This window comes from Aethalodelphis obliquidens, unplaced genomic scaffold, assembly GCF_003676395.1.
Source record: "Aethalodelphis obliquidens isolate GAN/ISIS:26980383/991018 unplaced genomic scaffold, ASM367639v1 scaffold57, whole genome shotgun sequence".
Taxonomy (NCBI): Eukaryota; Metazoa; Chordata; class Mammalia; order Artiodactyla; family Delphinidae; genus Aethalodelphis; species Aethalodelphis obliquidens.
This window is the reverse complement of record NW_020838001.1, coordinates 76,411-99,493: the sequence shown is the minus strand read 5'-3', so window position 1 is coordinate 99,493 and position 23,083 is coordinate 76,411. Positions and strand designations below refer to the sequence as shown.

General features: G+C 59.0%; 1 protein-coding gene across 1 annotated transcript in view; it reads left to right on the top strand.

Annotated features, from left to right (window-relative positions):
• Nucleotides 1–14,448: 14,448 nt before the first annotated feature.
• Nucleotides 14,449–23,083, top strand: part of MYT1 (myelin transcription factor 1) — a 35,148-nt gene continuing 26,513 nt past the window's right edge. Inside the window, exons 1-4 of the mRNA XM_027086635.1 lie at nucleotides 14,449–14,503; nucleotides 15,495–15,525; nucleotides 20,708–20,770; nucleotides 21,535–21,782. Coding sequence (XP_026942436.1) covers nucleotides 14,449–14,503; nucleotides 15,495–15,525; nucleotides 20,708–20,770; nucleotides 21,535–21,782 — 397 coding nt within the window. The remainder of the gene's footprint in view (nucleotides 14,504–15,494; nucleotides 15,526–20,707; nucleotides 20,771–21,534; nucleotides 21,783–23,083) is intronic.

Below are 23,083 nucleotides of genomic sequence, written 5' to 3'. Positions count from 1 at the left end.
GAGCTGGAAGGGGAGGGCGAATGAGGACTGAGATGAAAGTACGAGAGAATTTTTCTTTTTAAATGTGTTTATATAGTCGCCCTTGGGTCTCTGCTGGGGATTGGTTTTAGGACCACCTCTCCAGGATACCAAAATCCACAGATGCTCGAGTCCTTCATATAAAACACTGGAGTATTGCATGTAACCTACGCACATCCTCCGTAGACTTCAAATCATCTCCAGAGTGCTTATAACACCTGATACAGCGTAAATGCTGTGCAACTCGTTGCTGGCAAATTCAAGTTTTGCTTTTTGGAACTTTCTGGAATTTTGGGGAGTATATTTTCCATCCATGGTTGGTTGAATCCGTGGATGCGGACCCTGCAGACATGGGGGCCGACTGTACCCGATTCCAGGGTCCAGGCTTTCAGTGGATGTGTTCGGTTCATGGCTTTGAGGTGGAGAATGTTCTTCCAAAGTTGCCTGAGGGCTGGTGAAGGCTGAGGAGGCCTGCCCTCTCCAGGACAGTGGGGGCCCCGGCGTGGCAGCCCCACCGATGCACAGGCCGGACACAGGGCCATGTGGTCAGTCTTGGGGGTGAGGGGAGGTGAGGTCGGCTGCAGCCCTGGCTCAGCCACGAGCTGCCGACAGTCCTGACGTGGCAGAGTAGGGCTGCGTGCGCTGCTTGGGGTCACGGTGCCCCTGCTACATGGAAGCACTTGTCTCCTCCTGGCCTGTGTCCCCAGAGCTGCTGCGGGGTGGGGTCTGAGACGCCTCACCCTGCCCCCCAAGGCCCGTCCCACACTGCTGCCATTAGCTGTCCTCTTCCTGCACCCCTGGACCCAGCCCTGCCTCATCTCCAGGTGGGCCCGGAACATAGGCCCACAGAAGCCAGGCTGGGGGAGCCAAAGGCGGCCTGCTCGCACCTGCTGCCCCGTACGAGGGTCTTGGGTTGGGGGGCCTCACGGACCAGCCCCAGGCCTCCGGGCCAGCGGCTCACACATCCCGGAGGACACAGTTCACCCCTTGTCCTGCAGCTCCTGTCATCAGAAATTTATTTTTGATGTGAGCCTCCACTGCATGGGTCTCCCACAGCACCCAGAGCACAGTGAGCCTGCCGGCTGGACGGCCCTGGCGATCGGCGCATCCCTCGCCCGCCCTGCGCTCCTGGCGTGGACGGGAGCCCCGGCCCTGCTCGTCTCCTCAGGTTTGCTCACTTGGGCCGACCCGCGGGCCTCCGCCCTCTTTAAAGTCGGTCATCGCACCCGTGTCCGGGTGGGAGTTCCGTGCGTCAAGAGCTGGCCTGTGGGACTCTCACCATTATGCTCCCTCGTGTGTGCCACTGACTTTTAAAAAACAGCTTTACCGAAATATAATTTACTCGTCACAAAATTCACCCATTAGAAGTACACAGTTCAGGGGTCTTAGCATATATATAGGGTTAGGCATTGATCACCACAGTCTAACTTCAGAACGTTCTCGTCCCCACAGAGAGACCCTGTGCCCGCGAACAGTCGTGCTCACTGCCCCTCCTTGAGCCCCGGCACCACTGATCTACTTTCTGTCTCTGTGGGTTTGCCGTTTTCGGACACTCTGTAACTAAGGGACTGTGCAGTCTGGGATCTTCTTCCACTGAGCTGCTTCCCCTGAGGTTTCTGAGGTTCACCCACATTGAACCCTGGACGGACACTGTAACCCTTTTTATTGCCAAATACTATTCCGTCATGTCTTGTGTCGTCCGTTCAGCAGTTGATGGGCATTTGGGTTTTTTCCACTTTTTGGCTAGTATAAATAAACCTGTGATAAAGAGTTGGGTACAAGGCTTTGTGTGGACATATGTTTTCACTTCTCTTAGATCTATACCCGGGAGTAGAATTGCTGGGGCCTACGGTATGTCTATGTTTAATATATATTTTTTTGCGGTACGCGGGCCTCTCACTGTTGTGGTTTCTCCCCTTGCGGAGCAACAGGCTCTGGACACGCAGGCTCAGCGGCCATGGCTCACGGGCCCAGCCGCTCCGCAGCATGTGGGATCCTCCCGGACTGGGGCACGAACCCGTGTCCCCTGCATTGGCAGGCGGACTCTCAACCGCTGCGCCACCAGGGAAGCCCAATGAGGAGCATCTTTTATATGTTAACTTTGGAGGAATGCCTGTTCAAATCCTTTGCCCACGCCGTGCGGCTTGCAGGCTCTTAGTTCCCCCACCAGGGATCGAACCCGGGCCCTGGCAGTGAAAGCACCGAGTGCTAACCACTGGACCACCAGGGAATTCCCCTTTGCCCACTTTAAAATTGGGTTATTTGTTTTATTCTGGAGTTGTAAGAGATCTTCCTATATTCTGAATACAAGTCCCTTATCAGACATGTGACCTTGCACATGTTTTCTCCCAGTCTGTGGGTTGTCTCTTCACTTGACTCGTGGTGTTATTTGACTTCCCAAAGTGTTCAACTTCGGTAGTGTCCAGTTCATCCATTTCTTCTTTTGTCGCTTGTGTTTTAGGAGTCAGAGAAACCACTGCCTTACTCAAAAAGTCAGGATGATTTACTCCTGCGTTTTCTAGGAGTATTAACTCAGATGTTGAGATCTCCGATCCACTGTATGAGTTTTTACGTATGCTGTGAGGCGGGTGCGCCTTTATTGTCTTGGTTATTCTGTGTTCCTTGATCTGCCGTATCAGTTTTAGAATCAGTTTATCAATTTTTGCAAAAACAAAACAAAACAGCTGGAGAGTCAAAAGTGCTCAGATACTGGTGAGAGCCAGAAAATGACAGGCAGGATTCAGGGCGCAGGACAGGCAGCAGGGAGGGGAGAAGTCAGAGGAGGAGGTGGTAGGATGGTCAGTGGGGCAGAGGAGCAGAGGCTGGGGGTGAGCCGGAGTGCCCCAGGCGAGGAGGGAGGGAGCGAGTATCGGTGCAGGACGTGCAGGCGGCCAGGATGGTACCGGTGACCCTTCAAGGGCTGCTGCTTTGGTGGAGGGCTGGGAGCTGGCCTGGGGAGCAGGGATGGAGTCAGCTTCTCGGGGCCCCTTAAGAAATCGGGTTGTGAAGCGGGTGGAGATGTGGAGCCCCGGGGCTGGGGTGCGGAGTCCAGACACATTGTGTTTTGTGAGTGTGGACGCTTCAGGCTCGTTGCAGAGTCGAGAAGCCCCAGGAAGGGTCCAGTTAGGGCAGGTCAGCAAACATCTGAGAGGAAGATGGTCTACGGTTGCTTCTTCGAGGACACTTCGATTGGCTTTGGGAAGAAGGGCCTGACAAGCCCCGGGGGCAGAGGTGGGCTCAGCCAGGACGGGACAGAGCGGGGACAGAGGAAGGCGGGGGATCGGGGGCTGACAGGTCCTCCCGGGTGGGCGCCTGGAAGGGCCAAGAAGTGGGCTCCCTCCAAGCAGAGACCCTCCGCCCTTGCTTGCCGGGTGGAAGGCCGATAGTGACGGCTCTTGGTTCCACAGGCAGGTCACGAGAGACGCGCACTCTAGTGAAGACTCTGAAAGCATTTTGACAGGACTTTCTCTTGAGTCCACAGGGTCTCCACTGCCTTCGGAGCTAAACAGTCCACATGCCAAAGTGGCATGTGTTGGGGAGGCCTGATCCGACCCTGAACACTGGTGTCATCAGAAGAGGGACAGACCTGGCTCTGGCCCCAGGAGGGCGATGCCAGTTGAGCTCCCAGGAGCCTCCCTGCCCTGTGGGCCCGAGTGTGGCTGTTAACAGGCCCTGGTTGCTTTTCTGAGCTTGTCTGTCAGCCGGAGTCCTGCCAAAGTGAGTTTGGGGCCTCTGTGGGGTCAGGCGCTGGGGCGACACGGAGCAGGCCATCCTGAAGAGAGGCCACGGCCAGGGCCAGCGGTTCCCAAGCGGCCTCTTTGTTCTGTGTGTCCCGGAGCGGGGCTTCAGATGAGCTCACTAGAGACCTGAGAGCCCAGGAAAAGGGCCGGTCTTGAGGAGAACGCTCCCCACTTGTGACCCCGGGCAATGGAAGCAGGCCACCCTCACGCGGCCACTGTGCGCCGGGCGCTCGGGCTCCGATGGCTCTTCCTCCCGCCCTGTGGCTGGCGGCCGCGGTTTGGGCGTGTGTGGGTGTCAAGTGCTGCCTCTGTGGCAGCTGGGCTGCTGCAGCTCAGCGTGTCCACGCAGCAGAGGGCTTGTCTGCGGTGGGACGTAGGCGGGTCCCAGTGGGGGACCAAGGGGCCCTGGGTTATCTCCAAGCAAAGGAGAAGCACCATCACGCTTTACTGTGGTGGCTGTGGTTTGCTACCAGAACATTCCCGGGAAAAGGAAGGAATCGTGTCAATTACGGACCCACGTCGTGCGGTACTGGTCTCGGGGTGTGTGACCCCTGCAAGTTCCCTCCGCCTCCCAGGGCTGGTGCTGAAGGCATCGCTGGGGTGCTGTTGTGAGGAGATGCTGGGCACCTGTTCTTTTTACTCTTTCCTCTTAAGCTTTACAGACCATAGTCTTTATTTTATTTTTATTTATATTTATTTATTGATTTATTTTTGGCTGCGTTGGGTCTTCGTTGCTGCGTGCGGGCTTTTCTCTAGTTTCAGTGAGATGGGGCTTCTCTTGTTGCGGAGCACGGGCTCTAGGCGCACGGGCTTCAGTAGTTGTGGCATGTGGGCTTAGTTGCTCCGCGGCACATGGGATCTTCCCGGACCAGGGCTCGAACCTGTGTCCCCTGTGTTGGCAGGTGGATTCTTAACCACTGCGCCACCAGGGAAGTCTGGGGTAGATGTTCTTAAGGTCCTCTTGGTGTGGCCTGAGCAGGCGTGGGGCACAGGGAATGCAGGTGAGGGGAGGGTTCCCCTCAACAGGGCTTCGCTCCAGGAGAGGGTGGCGAGGCCCAGTGAGCTGGTTCCCTCCCGTCACAGAGCACAGAGTCCCCCTGGCACAGACTCGCGCCCTTCACCTGCTGGGCTTCTCCAGGAAGCATGTGGGACCGAGAGCAGGAAGGCCTGGGAGGGAGGCTTCCAGGACACCTGCTGGGACGCCGAGGGGGGAGGGACCCATCCTGCTCGCAGCAGCACAGATCTCAGGGTATGTCCTTCCCTCCAGCTGCCAGGGAGATATGCCCAGTTACCCAACTCATTCACATATGTCACCATGGTAAGAAATTCCCCTGGAGCCTCGCAAACCAGCCCAGGATGAGGGTACCTGCAACGTCTCCTCTGACGGGAGGTATGTGTGGAAAGGGAACCCCATCTGTGGCCAGGGGTCTCCCAGCCTCCACTGTCACTCTAGATGCAGAATTCCTACCACCCGTCTTCAAGTGCGATGCATACCCTGTGGCCAGGGCCGTTCTTGTCAACTCGCCTCCCCAGTTTCTTCCCTTCCATCGCCTTTGGAGGAGACTGTCTGCTCCCTCCTCACCACAGATGCTGTTTGCTGTCTCCTCCTCTGGGGTCCGGGGCCCTGGGTGACTCCTCTCATAAGTTTGATTGGGTGGGGCTGGCTCCTCTTACCGTGCGCTGATGGCCATGGGGTAGCTGGCCCGAGATGATCGGTTTACACCTCTCTAGCGGAGTCCAGTCCTCAGGGGGGTCCCCTGCAGGTGACCCACAGCTCGGTGAGGGTGAGGCACACAGTTGGTGCCAAATTCTGGTGGTGTCACCCATTCCTTTGAAGATGGTGCACTAGGCCGTCTCCTTGACAACCAATCTGCTTCCCTCCTGTGCTACTGGAGGTCAGAGGAGGCCCTTTAATGGGTTGGAGACATTTCCAGACAGGAGGGCACTGTGGCCGGAGCACAGGGCTGAGCAGGGCAGGAGTGGTGGAATTACAGCAAAACGGCATTTGGGGATGCACATCAAAAACGTGAGGAAAGAAGGATGATGGGTGTTACAGCAGTGAGCCTGACCGGCCTTCAGCGGAACCCAAACTCACTTCCAAGGAGAAGCAGAGAGCAGGATGCAGGAATATTCATTTCCTGTTTTTATTGTTGGTTACTTCATGACCTTCCTTTGAAACGCTGTAGTTGTAGAAAGCTGGTTGTCATGGAAACAAGGGAGTGCCGTGCAAGGAATAGGTACGCGATGCATTTCTTTGTCCGGTCCAGCTGATGCCTATAGCCTCTGCTTTGACGTGTGAATTTATGTGAGGAATTAAATATTAACTAGAAGTATTGCCCTGGAGAGAGGCAGGGACACAGGGAGAGGAAAGATGCCGGGAACCCGGGCAAAGGGGAGGCAAAGCGTTGGACCTCACCTGATTTGTGCCAGCCCCCTGGTCGGAGTGGCTGTTAGTGGAAATCCCCCCCCCCCACTTTCTGACATGTTCCATAAAACAGTGCGAGAGCTGGGACGATGGTGCAGGGGTGAGGGTGCTAGCAGCCTCTGAGGGCTGTCCGAAGCAGAGACCGATTTTCCCCCAAGCGCTCCTGTCCTGTATTCCTGAGATGGTCATGGCTTTCTGGTGGATTCCGGAAAACAAGGGTCGTATGGGTGCTGTGTACAAGAGTGGCCCGAGTTTCTCGATTTCTCCCCTCGAGCTGGCACGGCTGGCGTTCATTAGGTTTTCTTTTTCTGACTCTCAGAAAATGAGTTCCGGGGTGAGTTGCTGAGTCAGAGGTGGACGCACGGAGACAAAACCGACAACTGCAGGACCCCGAGACTCTTCCTGGGCGGACACGGCAAGGTGAGGTGCTTGGAGCGCAGTGCCCAACCTGGGGCCCCGGGTCCGGGCAAGGGTCCTTCTCACTCCTTGGCGTGGAGCGTGGAGGCGACTTCTGGTCTAGTCATTATCCGTCTAGATTAGGCCAAGAATAAGTGCAGGCTAGGACCATCCATGATCTTTAAAATGAAAGGAAGAAAAGTGCCTCTGAGTAGAGGAAAACCACAATGTGACAGCAGGTCCCGCATCTGCCAGGCCCCTGCTCTGGGGCCCGGTCCCGCCCGGGCTCCGCGGTGCACTTCAGTACTTGCTCTTCTCCCCGCCGCTCGCTGGGCAGCCTTTGCTGCAGGGACTCCTGAGGTCTGCTGATCTGGGTGACTGCAATCCTCCCAAGTGGGGGCCTGCGGTGCCCTGCTCACACCTGCCTGGAGCTCGCTGGTGGAGGTGACTCGGGCACTCCCCCTCCACAGGGACGCTCCAGACCCAGATATCACGTGCGCTCACACCAAACCTCTCATTCTGGACGTGCTCACTCCCCATGCTGGGCTCTGGGTGAAGCCAGGTGCCCAGGCTCAGGTGACCCTCAGAGATGGAAGTGTGGGTGACGACGGGCTCGGTGGGCATCCCTTCCCAGATCTCAGATTCTGATCTCTCATATTCTTTGACACGTGGACGCTCTCCACCCAGGATCCAAGCCATGGCCCAGAGCATGGCCACGGAGAAGTGGCGGCCGGGGGACAGACAGGCAGGGCTGCGAAGTTTTAGGCGGCAACGTCATCTGAGGGGGCTTGCATTCTACTCTCGAAGCCCAGCGTCTTTCTTTTGAATCTGGTGACTGGACTGTGCGTGGCATAGGTCTGTCCTAGCACCTCGTCAGGCACCTCCACTCACACTCTTATTCCTGTGTGGTCATCTGTGCTCTGCTGAGCCGTGTTTGAGTTCAGCTCAGACAGTAATGCTGGCCCAGTCTTTATTTCAAGTTTTGTTATTTTGCTCATCATGGAATTTTTGCATTAATTTAGCTGCTTTAAATATTGCGTTAAATTATTATTTAATTTGATCACTTAGTTCTGTTTCCCCCTTAAATCTGCACCTGACTGAATGCCGTGCTCGCCTCACCCATCTGGCCCTGAGCGCTCAGGGATCACGTGACCAAGAAGCTACCTGGTTTGAGGCCAGGGGCTCTGGGTGCCGTGTCTTCACAGTGGCTGGCGTTGTGTAAGGGGCAGGTAGGAAGGCTGCAGTCACCCCGCGGCTCAGGTGTGATAAGCTTGGAGCGTGTGGGACCTGCTGGGAACATGCCTGGTGGCCATGCTCAGCTTCTCCCCCAGCGCCGACTGTTTCACACCTGCTCCGTTAGCGTCATTTCCTCTAGTTTGGGCAGACAGGGCCAGAGTTACTGCTCTGAGCAGAGAAGCGAAGAAGAGTGAGCCAGAGAAGGAGGGACTATGGGGCTGGCGCCGGGGGCACCTTCTCACCGAGGAGGCCAAGAAGGGGTGGGGACACAAGAGGGCAGAGCGTGCACAATGGCAGGACTGGCCCGAGAAGGAGGCGGGGAGCTGGGGAGCTCGGCGCCCCGAGGGCACCCAGAGCAGAGCAGCCCTGTGTGGGGGGTGGTCGCAGCCGCCTCGGCCTCTGAGTTCAGCACCAGGCGTGTGGACAGCTCGGAGGTGGGTGTGGAAGGGGCTGGTAGACGAGATTAGGTGGTTGTGTGCTTCGTGGGAAGTGCTGGGCACCGGGCTTTTATTTTTTTTGATAAACTTAAGGAGGAAAGGAGCAGGTGTGGATGGTAGGACCTTAAAGCTCTTCTTGACCTTGAAGAAGGAAGCACTTGGGCCCCAGATCATGGGTGTTCAGTGGATGACCAGAGGTACGCAAGCCAGGAGCAGGGTGACTGCGGGGATGCCCAGCAGGGCCTCCCTCCTGCCACTGCAGGACGCGCCTGACGAGGGGAGGAGGTGGCCCCAGCTGTGTCCTCTGACCTGCCTGCTTGGATGTGGCTAGATTTCTACCCCGAGGAGGTGGAAACTCCATTCCTGCTGAAGTTTTAGACAGATGGACCGAGGCATGGCTGCTGTATCAGGGTGTCTATTATATAGTTATAATTTTAATGTAGGGGTTGGAGTGAGCCATGACCCCACGCTTGGAGATGCCAGGAGAGCCCCTCCCAAGATGCGTGTTAAATAGTGCTCCATGGGGTGTCCTTTCTACAACCCGAGGAGAGGGCTGGTCTGTTCAGCTGCCAGTCGGCTGAACAATGGGTGGAGCGTCAGAGATCTTCAGACACACAGTCAGACGTCCTCCGAGGGGGACACAGGCGTCACCACCGGGAAGCAGGGGCGCTGTGACAGCTGTCAGGAGGCGCAGGGGTGCGTGTGTGTGGTTTGGCCTCAGCCGTCAGAGAATGGAGAGCAGGACGTGTGCTGAGGGTCCCGGAGACGGCAGGACTTCAGCACCTTCCAAGCAGGAGGCTGCTCTGGGGTCTGCCCTGCTGCGCTTGCGGGCTGGGCTGCTGGGATGGCTGGTGGGAGACGGAGCAAGGAGCGTACTTGAAAGCTGCTCGGAAATCCTTCGAGGGGGCGTCTCTCCAGAGGTAGGAGCGCGGGTTTGTCCCAACGCTCTGCTCCCAGGCTGTGTGCACGGTGAGGGAGTAAGACCAGCCCAGACCGTGCCCCTGCTCGGCCCTCCTCTCCCCACGTCACCCCTCCTTCTAGGCAGGCTGCCTGGTCCTGCGAGCCAGCAGACACTTCCCCTTCTTCGTCTGGGTCTTCCCGGAGGAAAAGGGACGCTATCACCCAAACAATCTTGTGCATTTTAAAAGTTGTCCTAAGTCCGTTCTAATCCCCAGCTTTGCACGCGGTTGCAACGCGTTCTAAGTAGAATGGGGCCCAGCCCGAGCTCCTGGACCTACTCCCACAGCCCGGGGCCAGGGGGAGTCCTCTGTGGTCCCAGGGGCCCTGGACTCTCCAGCAGCTCGGGGCTCTGGTCTCTGCTCTGATGGCTCCTGGCCACCTTCCCCAGCTCCAGGATCTCAGAGACGTTTCAGATCGTCCCAGTTTGTCTGTCCCTCTGCCTGTTTGTCTGACCTTACATGGTATGCCCCGAGCCGTCAAAGAGGTCTCTGCAGGGAGATACTGACCTCAAAAACATGAATGATTGAGCTTATTTCAGATGGAGATGAGCAGGCCAGGGGGAGAGCGAGAGAGGGGGTGCAAAGAGGGAGGACGCAGGCCTGACCACTGAGAGGCGCTGGCCACCCAAGGGTGCACCTTCTCCACGGGGCAGGCGCCCCCGCCCCCTGAGGCCCTCTTCCCTGAATGTCCTCAGGTCCTCTCTGATCCACGGGGCCTCCCCACTCCCACCCAGGCTCCCACGGCTGAGCAGCCCCTTCCTCTTGAGCTCCCCCCCGACGCCCTGACATCTCCCCTTCTCTGCAGTGAGGGACCTGCACTGCCTCGGGTCGCATAGTTGGTGCTACTCAGGCCAGGACAGCCCGCAGGGGCCGGAGTGTCAGGCGACGTCCACGGCTGCTCAGGGCCAGGCTCCAGCGTGGAGTCTGGTTTTCGTCTAGCCCTTAGCCATGGTGCAGAAGGGCAGGGACGTGGTATAGGGTGGAGAGGGGGGAAGCTCTTCAGCTGTGAAGGCCCTGGGAAGAACCAAGAAGGAAAGAGAATGAAAGAGAAACAGAGAGAGACAGAGAGAGTCAGAGAGACGGAGACAGGGACAGAGGGAGAGAGTCGGAGAGAGAGATTCAGAGAGACACAGAGAGACAGACAGACGGAGGGAGGATGACTGAGCCAGAAAGAGAAACGGGGGAGGCAGCCCTCCAGAAACCACCTGCAGGTCCCTGAACTGCTGGGTTCTGGGGGTAGAGTTGAAGGTCGCACGAAGCCCGTTGGACCTCTGACTGGACGTTCCTGGGGGAGAGTCCACCCTGTCCACTGTGTCACTGGCTGTGCGTCTGGATTCTGAGAGCCCTTCTCACAACCACAGCCTAAGAAGCTATTGGTTTCAAGGTTGCTCCGAACGTTTGCTCTCTTGGTCCCCGAGTTTGTAAACATCCAGCTCGGGGACCTCAGGTTTGGCAAGGGTGCCATGTGGAAGGGGCTGGTTTTGTAACAAGTCATTGTGAGAACCGTTTACATTTAAGAAGAGCTTACACGATTACCCTTGACTTTACTGAAAAATACAAAACAGAGCCAAGCATCGCCACCCCCGTGAGTGAGACCATCACGTGACACAACAAAGCAGGTTCAGAAGAAGGGCGAAGAGACCGTTCTCGCTGGTTAATAAGAGATGTGGTCAGGGACTTCCCTGGTGGCACAGTGCTTAGGAATCCGCCTGCCAATGCAGGGGACATGGGTTCGAGCCCTGGTCCAGGAAGATCCCACATGCTTTGGAGCAACTAAGCCCGTGCGCCACAACTACTGAGCTGTACTCTAGAGCCCACGAGCCACAACTACTGAGCCCGCATGCCACAGCTACTGAATCTGTGCGCCTAGAGCCCGTGCTCCACAACAAGAGAAGCCACCGGGCTTCCCTGGTGGCGCAGTGGTTGAGAGTCCGCCTGCCGATGCAGGGGACACGGGTTCGCGCCCTGGTCTGGGAAGATCCCACATGCTGCGGAGCGGCTGGGCCCGTGAGCCATGGCCACTGAGCCTGTGCGTCCGGAGCCTGTGCTCCGCAACGGGAGAGGCCACAGCGGTGAGAGGCCTGCATACTGCAAAAAAAACAGAAACAAAAACAAAAAGAGAAGCCACCACAATGAGAAGCCCACGCACCGCAACGAAAAGGAGCCCCCACTCACAGCAACCGGAGAAACGCCTGCGTGCAGCAACAAAGACCCAGTGCAGCCAAAAAATAAATAAACAAACAAACAAGTAAATAATTAAAAAAAAGAGAGATGTGGCCAAATGGGGTGTGTTTGCATTTGTAAATTACTCTCCCATAGTTTTCCTGTTGAAGACAGAACGACTGAAATGTTAATTAGAGCGAAGAGCTGGTTCAGGGAGCCCAGGGCAGCCGCAAGACAGGCCGCTGGCGGCGGAAAGCAGTCGGCATCACAGAAGCAGCGTGGACCAGTTCTTGAGAGATCGCTAGCCCCACGGGGTGGGGGCGTTGAGGCCGGTAGGCCGGGATGGGGCCTTTCACCCTCCGGTGGGAGGTCACTCAACTCCGTGTGGGTCTTTCAGAAACAAACTTGACTGGTTTGTGCTCGGAACAAGGGAAGAATTTCAAAAATAAATTAATGAAAAATTGGGAAGTGTCTCCCTGTCTTGGCCTGTCTTGCTCTGGCGGGGGCAGAAGGCGGGGCGGCCGGCAGGCTGAGCAGGGCTACCCATCCCCACGTGAGGCACCGGTGCTGAGGGCGGGAGGAGGCAGAGAACCACCCTCAGAGAAGGAAAGCAGTAAAAAGCCAGTGGCGCTGGCTCGGGAATCAAGGTTTCCCTGCTTGCCCGTCGGTGGCGGCGCCCGGCTCGCAGAAGCTCATTCTCGTATTGAAGAGCTATAACCCTAGTTCTTCCTCCCGTAGTTCAGTTTTTCCCCTTTGCACATCAAAGCTCCGTGCACTGGAGAGGACTTCTCACTTATTGACCATTTGATGCAGGTAAATTGCAGATGGAAAGGTGCTTGGCAGCGTGAATGCCACAGCTGTCAGCTCTGCCGACAGGAGCTTGCAGTGTGCGGCAGCGCCCGCACGCATCCTGCAACCCTCTCTATTCTGTGCTCTGTGAATAATTTATCTTCAGGAAATCCAAATTGCCAAGGCACGCTTTAACCTAGCAGAATGCTCGCCAATTTCCTTGGGAAAACTGACAAAAAAAAAAAAAGAGCTGTAGATTGCATTTCAGCCGAGAGCGGCCTGGCAATCAGACGCCGCGGCCCCTTTGTGCCACTGCATCGGAAGCCGCTGTGCTGGGCTCAGCGCAGACGACATTTGAAGGCTCATAAATGTGATGAAGTCCCTCTGACACCTGCTCCTCTCTTCGCTTTAAATGTGAGCCATCGGTCCACGGGGAGCGCTGCTTTAAAATAGGAATTACAGTAATTGTCTTCCGTGCTGTCGGGAGGCTGCAAGCGCGCAGCTCTCAGCTCTACCGCCTGGAGTCGACGGCGGCATAAATTACCCCAGGTTGTGATTTCCGTCCTTAACACAGCACACGAATCTCTGTGCGTTCGTGCTGCCCCGGGGTTGGGGGCTCACTTTGCAAGTTCTAGCTTACTAGCAGGGGAGTTAATGGGAGGGGTCCCTTGTCTTTCTTCCTGAGCGGGACCTTAGCTGCTTGTCCTGTGCTGGCCTCTGGGGACTGAAGCCCCTTCCCTGGCTGCTCCTTTCCCACTGGCTGGCTTTGCTCTGATGGCCTCTTGGGGGCCTGGGAGGTGGGGCTGCTCCCTCCCCTGCCCCCCACAGGGCACACCTGCTGGGAAGAGGGCCCCTTCTATCTCCCACTCGCTCCAGCCCAGACCCAGCTGGGGATCCCGTGTGATGACCTGTGCTCCGGGGCGTCCCTACCCTCCTGGGGCTCTGCCTTGTTCCCTGGAAGGATGTGGGCAGCATCCCCCATGGAAGTGGGTCTGAGGCAGAGAATGCGGGACAGGAGCTGATGGGCTCAGGCAGGGTAGCCAGAGGACGTGCGGGGTCCCCATCCCCCTCGAGGGCCTCCACTCCCTCTCTCCTGGGGGAGTCAGCATCTCTGGGAGGGTGGCCTGTGTGTCGGGTCCAGGGGACGCCTCGGCCTGCGTTCCTACCAGCTCTCACCCCCGTCTGCTTCCCGCCTCCAGAGCCAGTGCCGTGACCATGGGCCCTTGGCACGTGGCTGGTCAAACTCAGAGGGGCTGTGAGTCCAGGAGATGTGCAGGATTTCTAAGAGTCAGCACGAAACAAAATCCCGTTCATAACTTTTTCTATTGATGCTGTAGAAATGATGATGTTTTGGAGAGATCGGGCTGAGTAAAGTTTAGTATTAAAATCAATTTCACCCGCTTCTTTCTACACTTTTTTTTTTTTTTTTTCCGGTACGTGGGCCTCTTACTGTTGTGGCCTCTCCCGTTGCGGAGCACAGGCTCCGGACGCGCAGGCTCAGCGGCCATGGCTCACGGGCCCAGCCGCTCCACGGCATGTGGGATCCTCCCGGACCAGGGCATGAACCCGCGTCCCCTGCATCGGCAGGCGGACTCTCAACCACTGCGCCACCAGGGAAGCCCTCTTTTTACACTTTTGATTAGAAAAGTTTAAATGACGTGGATGACCTGCACTCTCTTCCACTGGGCAGCGGTGCCTGGAGGCCCCTGTGCTGCTGGAAGCACCCGCGCATTGGGTGCGCATGGTGCCCATCTCATGTTGAGGATCAGGTCCCCAAGCTCAGGCTGCCCCCCTTGGCTCTCCGTGGGACACGCACGGGGGACAGTGAAGCCCGCTCAGGTCCCAGGCACCTGTTTCTAACAAGACGACCCTCGAGTGCCGGGGTCACCAACTCCCAGGGGAAGCTGGGCTCTCAGCATGGCGGGGTCAGAGTCTGCGGTGGGTGGTGTCGCCAGGGGACCGTGTGTTACGACACCCCGACGTTAATGAAGGCTTGGTGGCTGCAGCTTCCTCCTCGGATGTGAGCCTGGGGGCGTCAGGAGGGCCCAGAGCAGGAGATGAGGGACACTGTGGGGCCAGTGGTCTTCGCCCCGAAGCTCGTACGCCTCACCTGCTGCTCGCGGGTTCGCAGGCCGTTCCTGCCACGTGAGCTCTTCCTTGTCTCCTGTGTCAGCTTCACAGGCCCCGGTGAAGCTTGAGACAGAAAATGCCTGGAGGTGACACTGCAGACACAGGGGGTGGCTCTGCCGTCTTCCTGTTGACAGCGCAGTTGTTTTTACTTGCAGATGAGCTTAGAAAATGACGAGAAGAGAGCTCGTACGAGATCCAAGGCCCTCCGAGGTGAGTCCCCCCTCCCCTCCCAGCAGGGTCTGGCCAGGGCCGTCCACAGCCTGCCTCTGGCCAAGAGTCCCAGGTCCTCCCGCAGCAGTTGTCCTTAGGAGGACAGAATCCCGCAGCAGTGCCTCGCCCCTGGGACGCTCCTCCCCTAAGCCGGGCACCTGGTGGCCTCAGGCTTCCTCAGCCTCAGGGTGCATTTGAGGGCCACGGCCACTGGGGGGCTTTTGGCCCAGATGCACCTGCTGGGGAGGAGAGGAGGGGGCAGCCCCAGCGCTGCAGAGTGGGGAAAGCAAAACCTGGTTAGACCTGTTCTGTTTGGGAAGGAGAGGCCGCCAGCCTCGCATCACCAGCCTCTCTGCCTCCCAGATTAGTCTTGGCGCTGAGGGCACTGGGATGTTGCTGGGTTGAACTGGCACTGGGGTAGGGAGAGGGGCTGAGGCCCTGCTTGCTCTGCAGGGACCAAGTCCCGACACCCTGGCCAGCCTTGCCACCCCGACGCCACAGGGCACACACTGCTCCTGTGCGTGGGTGGCCCTCAAGGAGGGGCCAGACGCCCCGAGCTTCTCAAGTGTCTGCCAGTCAGACTAATGCAAGTTCTTGTCCCAGTGGCCCCATCACTGAGGAACCAGGTGCTTGGGCCACCTGTTCTCTTCTCCGGCCAGCTTTATCCTCTGGGTCCTCTTTGCAGCCAGAAGATGACTGCTCCCTGAGATTAGAGAAAGAGATGCTGTCCCAGGGAGCCTGTCTTAGCTGGGGCCTCTGTCCGACTCTGCAAAACCAGCAGCCACCGGTGGCGGGGGGGGGGGGGGTCTGACATGCACCGGCTTGGAGGACGCAGCTCCCTCTGCGAGACCCTGGAGGACATTCTAGGAGGGAAAAGCGGGGTTCAGGACGGGGTCGCCCCGCCCTTCAGTCGCTTGTGCTGTGGAGGCACACGTGCCTTTTCAGTTCTGCTTCCCACACGAGTTTCCCTGTTTCTCTTTCTCTCACTCAGCTCCCCCAGAGCCCACAGGTGCCGACCTCAGGTAAGAAAGGCTTCCCGCCCGCACCCAGCATGGTGCACGCCTGTGACCCCGTTCGTCCTAAATGTTGCACTGGGCGCTTGGAGTTGAGCGACCGCGCCCGGGCCCCTGCTTTCCCTAACGAGGCTCCTTTCTGCCTGGCCTGTGTGCATCCGTCCTCACCCTGCCTTGTCCTCTCCCGCCTTGTCCTGGCACCACCATGCAGCCAGCCTTGCACAGTGGCACAGATGTGCTCACACCTTGTCACCCCTGGGACATGACTGTCACCATGGTCCTCAGCCGGCAGCAAGGTGCTGTCTTAGTGGCTCCTCGGCCAGAGATGAGGGGACAGGCTGTCCCACGCCCGAGTCCTCCAGTGACTTGAGGGCAGCAGTGGCTTATGTACCGGCTGAGCTCTGTGACTTTCCAGATTCCAGGCCGGCCTCACAGGGACGGGCATCCTGAACAGGAGGGAGGACAGACACATGGCAATTTCCTGGGTTGAAGCAGGAGGGGCCAGGCTTCCTCCCCAGAGGTCGACTTGCCCTCGCCTGCTGGCTTCCGTCCTGGGCTTGGCCAAAGCCTTTGTGTGTGTGTGGAGCGGAGGGGCTGGGGGAAGGCCAGAGAGAAAGCCACCCCAATGCTTACGGGCTGGGCTGCCCCAGCATCGCCCCATGTGGCCTTCGGACTGCAGGTCCTGTGGGCCTGGGCTCTTCCTGGGGCGTCCAGGGCCGGCCCGGGGGCCATCTTGCCCAGGCAGAGCTCCAGTGAATGGTGTCCAGTGAGTGGCAAGGAAAGCAGCCTCTCGCATCCCCCCTTTCCGGGCGAGGGGTAGTGCCAGTGCGTCTGGCTCAGAACACTGGAGACGGAAGGGAGGGCCCCCCGTGTGCCAGGTGGGCTCTGGGTGCCCCGTCTAATTTTTATAAGTTTCCTGTGAGATGGGGCCAGACTTGAACTGTGGCCCAGGTAACCTGCAGGCTTGCTGGAGGGATGAAGGGGCTCCGAGCCCACCCTCCCGCCCCTGGGGCAGCTCTGGTGCTGAGTTCACCACGGTCCTGCTCTGCCTGTGCTGCGGGGTTGGGGGTGATGGCCACTCCCTGATGGACATTTCTGTGGGCTTCCAGACTCGAGGATGGAGACAAACAGAGCTTTCTAGTTACTGAGGGTGGGTGCTGTTATTTCGTGCTCCCTGTGCCCCAGCCTGGAACAGCTCTCCTCACCTAATTGCACGGTTCCAGGGCATAAGCCACTTCTACGTTCTTAGGGGTGAAGATTCTCACTAGACAGTGAACACGTCTGGGGCTGGGACCATCTTATTCTTCACCAGATAGTGGTTGAGTGGATGGCTTCTTTTGCCGGTCAGGAAAATGAGAGGACCCCAGAACATCCCAGCATCTCTCCAACCTTTGAGGCTGTAACCTGGAGGCGGGAGGGGAAGCACGTGGGAGCGGTGCTCAGAGCCCCGCGCATGCGGCGAGCCCTGCAGCGGCTGCACAGTGCAGTCCGATCTCAGGGATTCTCATGGAAGCACTGGCGGCTGCTGGTGTTTCTCCAGTTGTGAAGTGGGGAAACTGAGGCTCAGAGGGTTAGAACTCACACAGCCGGAAGAGCTGAATCATACACCCTCCTGCTCAAAGGCCAGTCCTGGTCACAGGGCTGGAGGGTGAGGGGGGCACAGCAGACAAGCCAGGCCCCTGGAGTTGCATGGAGCACAGTGGCCAGCTCCCTGGAGGGTAGGGGCCTGCGGGTGGACCAGTGGAGGAGACCCCACGTGACGCTCAGAGGGGCCGCAGACCGCAGGGTGCAGAGCAGGTCTCCCGGGGGAGGTGCTGCTTCCCTTGGGCTATGTGACGTTCACCTGGGGACATCCTGAGGACATCCTGGGGACAACGAGGGAGAGGAGGCTGGGCACAGGACTTGAGTTTTGGGAACAGATGAAGTAATGGAGGAGACTGGAAAGGCAAACCGAGAGGGCTAGGTTTCTCTTGAAACTTTGAAGCAAAAATGACCCAGAATAGATGTATTTTGAAATATTCTGAGCACGGACTTGACCAGTGTAAGTAAGGGGATTGTGTGGGCATCTGGAATTTGTGCAGCGTCGCCGATCTCTTGGTCTCACCCTGTTTGCATGGTAATAGTGAGGCCCGCATGCAATCTGATGGAGAAACTGGGGAGAGATGCATTGACGTGTTCTAGCAACGATGTCCTCAGCAATTCTTCCCGTTTCTGAGAATCGATGCTTAGAGGACAATCCACATGGAACGTGCCACTCACGCCTGAGTTCACAACCGTTTGTTGGCCACGAACCAGCCGTGGGGCACGATCCCTGAGGCTCTGTGATTGTGCACTCACCCCGCGGGAAGGGGCAGGTGCCGCAAGCCCGACTCCTGCCCCCAGCACATGGGGGGCTGTGGTTGGTCCCGGCGGGGCCTTCGCAGTGGGTGCCAGCACAGGCAGAGCGACCCTGGAGCAGACTTGCTGCTGGGATGTCAAAGGAACCCCTTCGGAATCACTTGACGGGAGGACGGGTCACAGGGAAGCTGTACCCGCAGGACTCACTCTGTGGACGAGGGACTTGCACCCTGTGGACCCAGAATCTGTGGCCCACTGCCCCCAGCGGCCCTTTCCCCATCGCAAGCAGAGACTCCGGGAGCCGCTTGCCGGAGAGTGGCGGTTGCTAGGAAACGAGCTGAGGAGCGGGTGGGCCTGGACCAAGCAGGACTCTCAGCTGCCTCCTCCCACCCGGAGCCCCTTCAGCTCTTGCTCTGACTTGAAGCCGAGTCCCTGAGAGAAAACAAGCGGGTCTGGTGGCCTTTCCCTTTGCGCAGTGAAGAGCCAGCAAACTCCCCCTCCACCCCGCCCCCGGTCTACATGGGGCCCATCTGCTGTCCACGCTGCGGGAGGCGGCTTATGCAGGGAAGGGAAGGGGGTGGGTGGACCCCTCTTGGGGCATCCTTGGGGCGTCTCCCAGTCCCGGGAAGGACGCCCGTCTGCCACGCCCGCGCCCCAGTCCGCAGCCCGCCTGTCCTCACCTGAGGGCCTCCTCTTGAGCCACTGGCCAGCTCCTGCCAAGGCGACAGAAGGGAGCCCTCTACCTGCCTCCGCGGGGCCGGAGGGAAGCCAGTCGCTTCCAGGGGCTCCCACTGGGGCACGGCTCCTCCCGGCCTCCGCCATGGCCTGAGAGCTACTGTTTATGTCCAGATCCTCAGATCCCTCCGAGCCATCGCCAGGACCCCTCTCAGGTTGACGGCAGGCAGGCCCTCTGCCCACCTCCCTGTCTCTGCCACACTCAGGGCCATGCTGTGGAATCGGGGGAGGGCTTGGCCGGGTCTCCCTCTTCCTCCATGCTGGGGAGGGGCTCCAGAGGCCTGGAACCAGAGCTGGTGCCTCACCCTGCCCTCCGGCCCCGCGCACACAGAGGGCATCCTACCAGCACCGGGGGTGCCCGTAGGGTGACCTGCTGGCACTGAGCCCCTGGGGCTTGCTTTCCGCGGGTACTCTCTGTGCTGGCACGTGGGGAGGAGGGGGCCTCCAGGTTCCTCTCCCCGAGGGGCCCTTGGCAGCTCTGCGCATGCCTGGCCCGCTGCCCTTGGAGGGCCGGCCCTCAGGGCTGGAGGCCAGGTGCTTCTGAACTGGTGGGCGGAGGTGTGCTCGGAGCAGGTGACGTGTTTGGGGGCAGTGCCAGTGCTACAGCAGCTGGCACCTAATTGCCTGACTGACTCAGTGATTAATCGACTAATTGGGACCTCAGCTTCGAATCCCCAATAACAAGGAGCTTTTGTGAAGGGTCTCAAAGCTAGTTCTTGAGAAAGTGGCAGCAAGTGTGGGGCACAGATTTCAGTGCGAGGCCTCGGGCAGCAGCAAGTCCTGTCTGTCTGGAACGGAGACCCACACAAAGTTCGCATGTTCCCCCCCATCCTCCCCCTTCCTCTCCCTCTCTCCTTTCCTCTCTTCTTTTAAACACCAGGAGACGAGCCACGGTGGCCTCATCATGGGGGGCTGCAGGGTGCGTCCCCCTCAGAGACCCCGGCTCCCGCAAGGGCCACCGTTGCGCTGGGGGGCGCGACCCTGCCTCCACGGACTGTTCTGTTTCTCGCTGATCCGTCAGCGAGTGTGGACCCCACAGTCCTCTGTAGTCAGGTCCGTGATCGATCAGATGAGACACATCAGTGTGTCTGCACAGACGTCCAGAGTGGGGCCCCTTTGTGAACCTCAGGAGCTCACAGCCTTCCTTCCCAGGCTCTGGGAGAGCCTGCTCGGAGGCGGGGGGCTCAGACCCTTCTTGGATGGGGACACCCTGCGGTGATACCTCCCGGGAGGAGCTCGGGCTCCCCCTGTTCCCACCACGGGTTCTCCGTCTCAAGAGCCCACAGGACCCTGACCTCAAGCCCCACACAGGCCCCTTGCTGCCCTGGGGAGCTGACTGCTGGGGAAGCGGGTTGGGTGGTCTGTGCCTGGGACTGGAAGTTTCCAGAGCTTCCCACCATCTGGTTCTGTGGGGAGGCAGATGATGGTGAAGGGAGAGGAACCCCTGGAACTGTAAGAGGCCAGGCTTCGCCCCACCGAGGTCTCCCGCAGCTCCTGGGTCATCGGCCCTCCTGGCTTCACCGCCCTTCATGGGGAGCTGGGATCACACCAGGCCGCGGGTTCTGGAGCGGGGTCTTTGCTGCCACCCGCAGCCGGGGTCCTGTGGCCTGGGTCAAAGCTGCACCTTTGCAGAGTTGCTCCTGCCGGGGGGGGTCGGCTGTGTACCGGCGAGGGGCCCGCCGGGCAGGGCCTCGCAGCATCTTGAAGGCCCTGGAGGATCCCCGTGTTTGTGCTTTGCCCTTGGGCCAGCTTCAGGTGCTGCTCTGGGGGCACCCTGGAGCTTCCTTGTTCCCAGCCCCCTGGAAGCCTGGTGGTGGTTTGCCTGCAGTGGGAAAGACTCACCGTGGAAAAAGGAAGTCGTCCAGCCTTGCCTTCACACACACAGATCTTTAATTAAACACTCTTATAAAATTGTAATGCGCCATTCATTTATATAAACGGGGGTGAGTTATTTCATTAATTTTTCGCAAACTGCAAGCAGCCATTCTGAGATGAACTGTTTGGAGACAATCTTCTGCTTCCCCGGGTGAGGGTCTGGGGTGGGCCCCGAGATTCGGACCCTCTCCCCATGCCCCACGGGGCCCGCCCCCAGGTGACCACCCCGCTTGTCTCCCCCCAGCTGTCCCACTCCCGGATGCACGGGCTCGGGACATATCCGGGGCAAGTACTCCAGGCACCGAAGGTAAGGAGGCTGGAGGGCCCTCAGCAGGGTTCCTGGGAAAGAGGTTGGGCTGCTGGGGGTTGGAGCTCCTTTGCTGCTCGGGACCCTTTGTGGGTCTAGAACCTTCCACCCCTGCTCTTGGCTGCCGAGCTGCGGTGGCCTCCCACGTGACCCTCTTACTGGGAGGCCGAGCGCGGCTGTGGCGTGCCTTTCCGGTGTCTCCCCTTTGGGGCTGCTGTGAGGCCGGAGGAGTCTGTGCGGGAGAGCCCAGAGCAGAGCCGGCACACGCGGGGCGGCTCTTCTCACTGCTGTCATCCCGGGGGTCTGCTGGGCCTCAGGGTCCCCCGACTGCGGTGCCAGGCTCAGGAGGTGGGTGAGGGGTCTGGAGGTGTGAAGTGTCTGGAGGTGAAGGAGGAAGGGCCTGGGCACTCCCGACAACCTGCCTGGGGGGCGGTGGGCACGGAGCAGAGCAGCCTGGGCCGCCCCCCCCACCCCCGGCCCCGGCCATCCCAGGGGGGATGACTGTGGCGTGGACAGGGCCGTTGAGATTAGGCCTTCCCAGAGAAGCAGGAAGTGAAATTTAAAGCACAATCAGGGCCTTTTTAATGCGGACGATTACTGTAAAATTTTGAACACATCAACCTGCCAGTCTTGAGTTTGGGGCTTTGGCGGAGGGGTGGTGATGAGACGCAAAGAGTAATTTTCAGGACAGGGATAGCGCTGCAGAGGGTGAAGGCGGGGGCCCGGGAGGTGCTGACAGCGTGGCCCGGCCTCCTCCCTCCCAGTTTACTGAGCTGCCCTCTGGCCAAGAAGAGGAAGCTGGGGGGCGCCGAGGCCGAGCACCTGGGGTCCAAGCGGAAGGCGCACCCCCTGAAGCTGGCTCTGGACGAGGGCTACGGCGTGGACAGCGACAGCAGCGAGGATGCCGAGGTGAAGGGCGCCTCTGTTTCTGATGAATCGGAAGGAACTGCGGAGGAGGACGAGGCTGAGGCGTCAGGACAGGAGGAGATTCATCGCCCCGAGCCAGCTGAAGGTGCTTTGTTGCTCTTTCTCCCCTGAATAAAGGCGCTTAGTGTGGGCCCGGAGAATCGCAGCCTGTGAGCAGGCGGGGCTCCCGCGAGCGAGGAAGCCCTGCTGAGAACAAGCGCCTCTTGTCTGACGTTTGCAAGGCTTCCTGGGGAGGGGCTGGCGCTTGGGGCTCGGGGGGCCCAGAGGCTCATCTGTATGTGAGCATTGTGGACCTGGATGTGTGTCTGTGTGTGTGAGAGGCGGTCGGACAGATGGACGTGGCTGTGCGTCTGTGTGGCGGGGTCTCAGATAGACCCGCCCCACTTGGCCTCAGGAGAGCCACCTGCAGGAGGGGGGCATCAGGGGAGCTGGGCGGGGCAGGGGGAACAAGGGGCCTGCTTGGCATCAGGGGAGCTGGGCGGGGCCCCCAGCCCTCGGCAAACACTAGTGCGAAGGTGGGACACGTCCATGTCCCGAGTCCCTGGCTGACTGTAGGGCCCTGGGGATGTGGCTGAGGCCCGAGGCCCCAACCCCACAACAACTCCAAGCTTCTGGTGCTCTCGGCTCTCAGGGCCTGAGGTGGGTTTTTATTCATTTTGGAGCACTCCAGGGAGGGTGCTCATACCCGCCTCCCTCCTGGCAACCCGGCTCTGCCTGAGAGGGTGCAGGGCCAGGGGACTCTCGCTTGCTGGGTTTCTTATAAAGGAGGGAGTTTGGCGCTCAGGCATCGGCCCTGGCTTGGCCCCTCCTAGAGTGGGAGGACGTGGGCTGGCTGCTGAGCCCTGGGGGGTGGTCCTTGTTGATCCCAGGGGGCCTGGGTGTGGTGAGCACCCACTGCGTCTTAGCCGTGGCAATTAAAAGCCTTAAACTTTAAAAACAGCTTTTGCTGTTTATCAGTTATGAAACAATTTTTAAAAATTGGATCCATTCTTTTTTTTTTGTGGTACGCGGGGCCTCTCACTGCCGTGGCCTCTCCCGTTGCAGAGCACAGGCTCTGGATGCACAGGCTCAGCGGCCATGGCTCAGGGGCCCAGCCGCTCCGCGGCACGTGGGATCCTCCCGGACCGGGGCACGAACCCGTGTCCCCTGCATCGGCAGGCGGACTCCCAACCACTGCGCCACCAGGGAAGCCCTGATCCATTCTTTAAGCTCCATTTTATGAAATGTAGATTCGCCTGATATAAGAAAGTACACATGACAGGGAGGACCGTTAATCAAAAGTATCAGAGTAATTCTCAGCTTCAAATTACTGCGGTGGTTTCTCCTTCCACCTCCCAACATAAGTTTACTGTGATCTCCAGATCCGGGCAGAGGGGCTGACAAAAA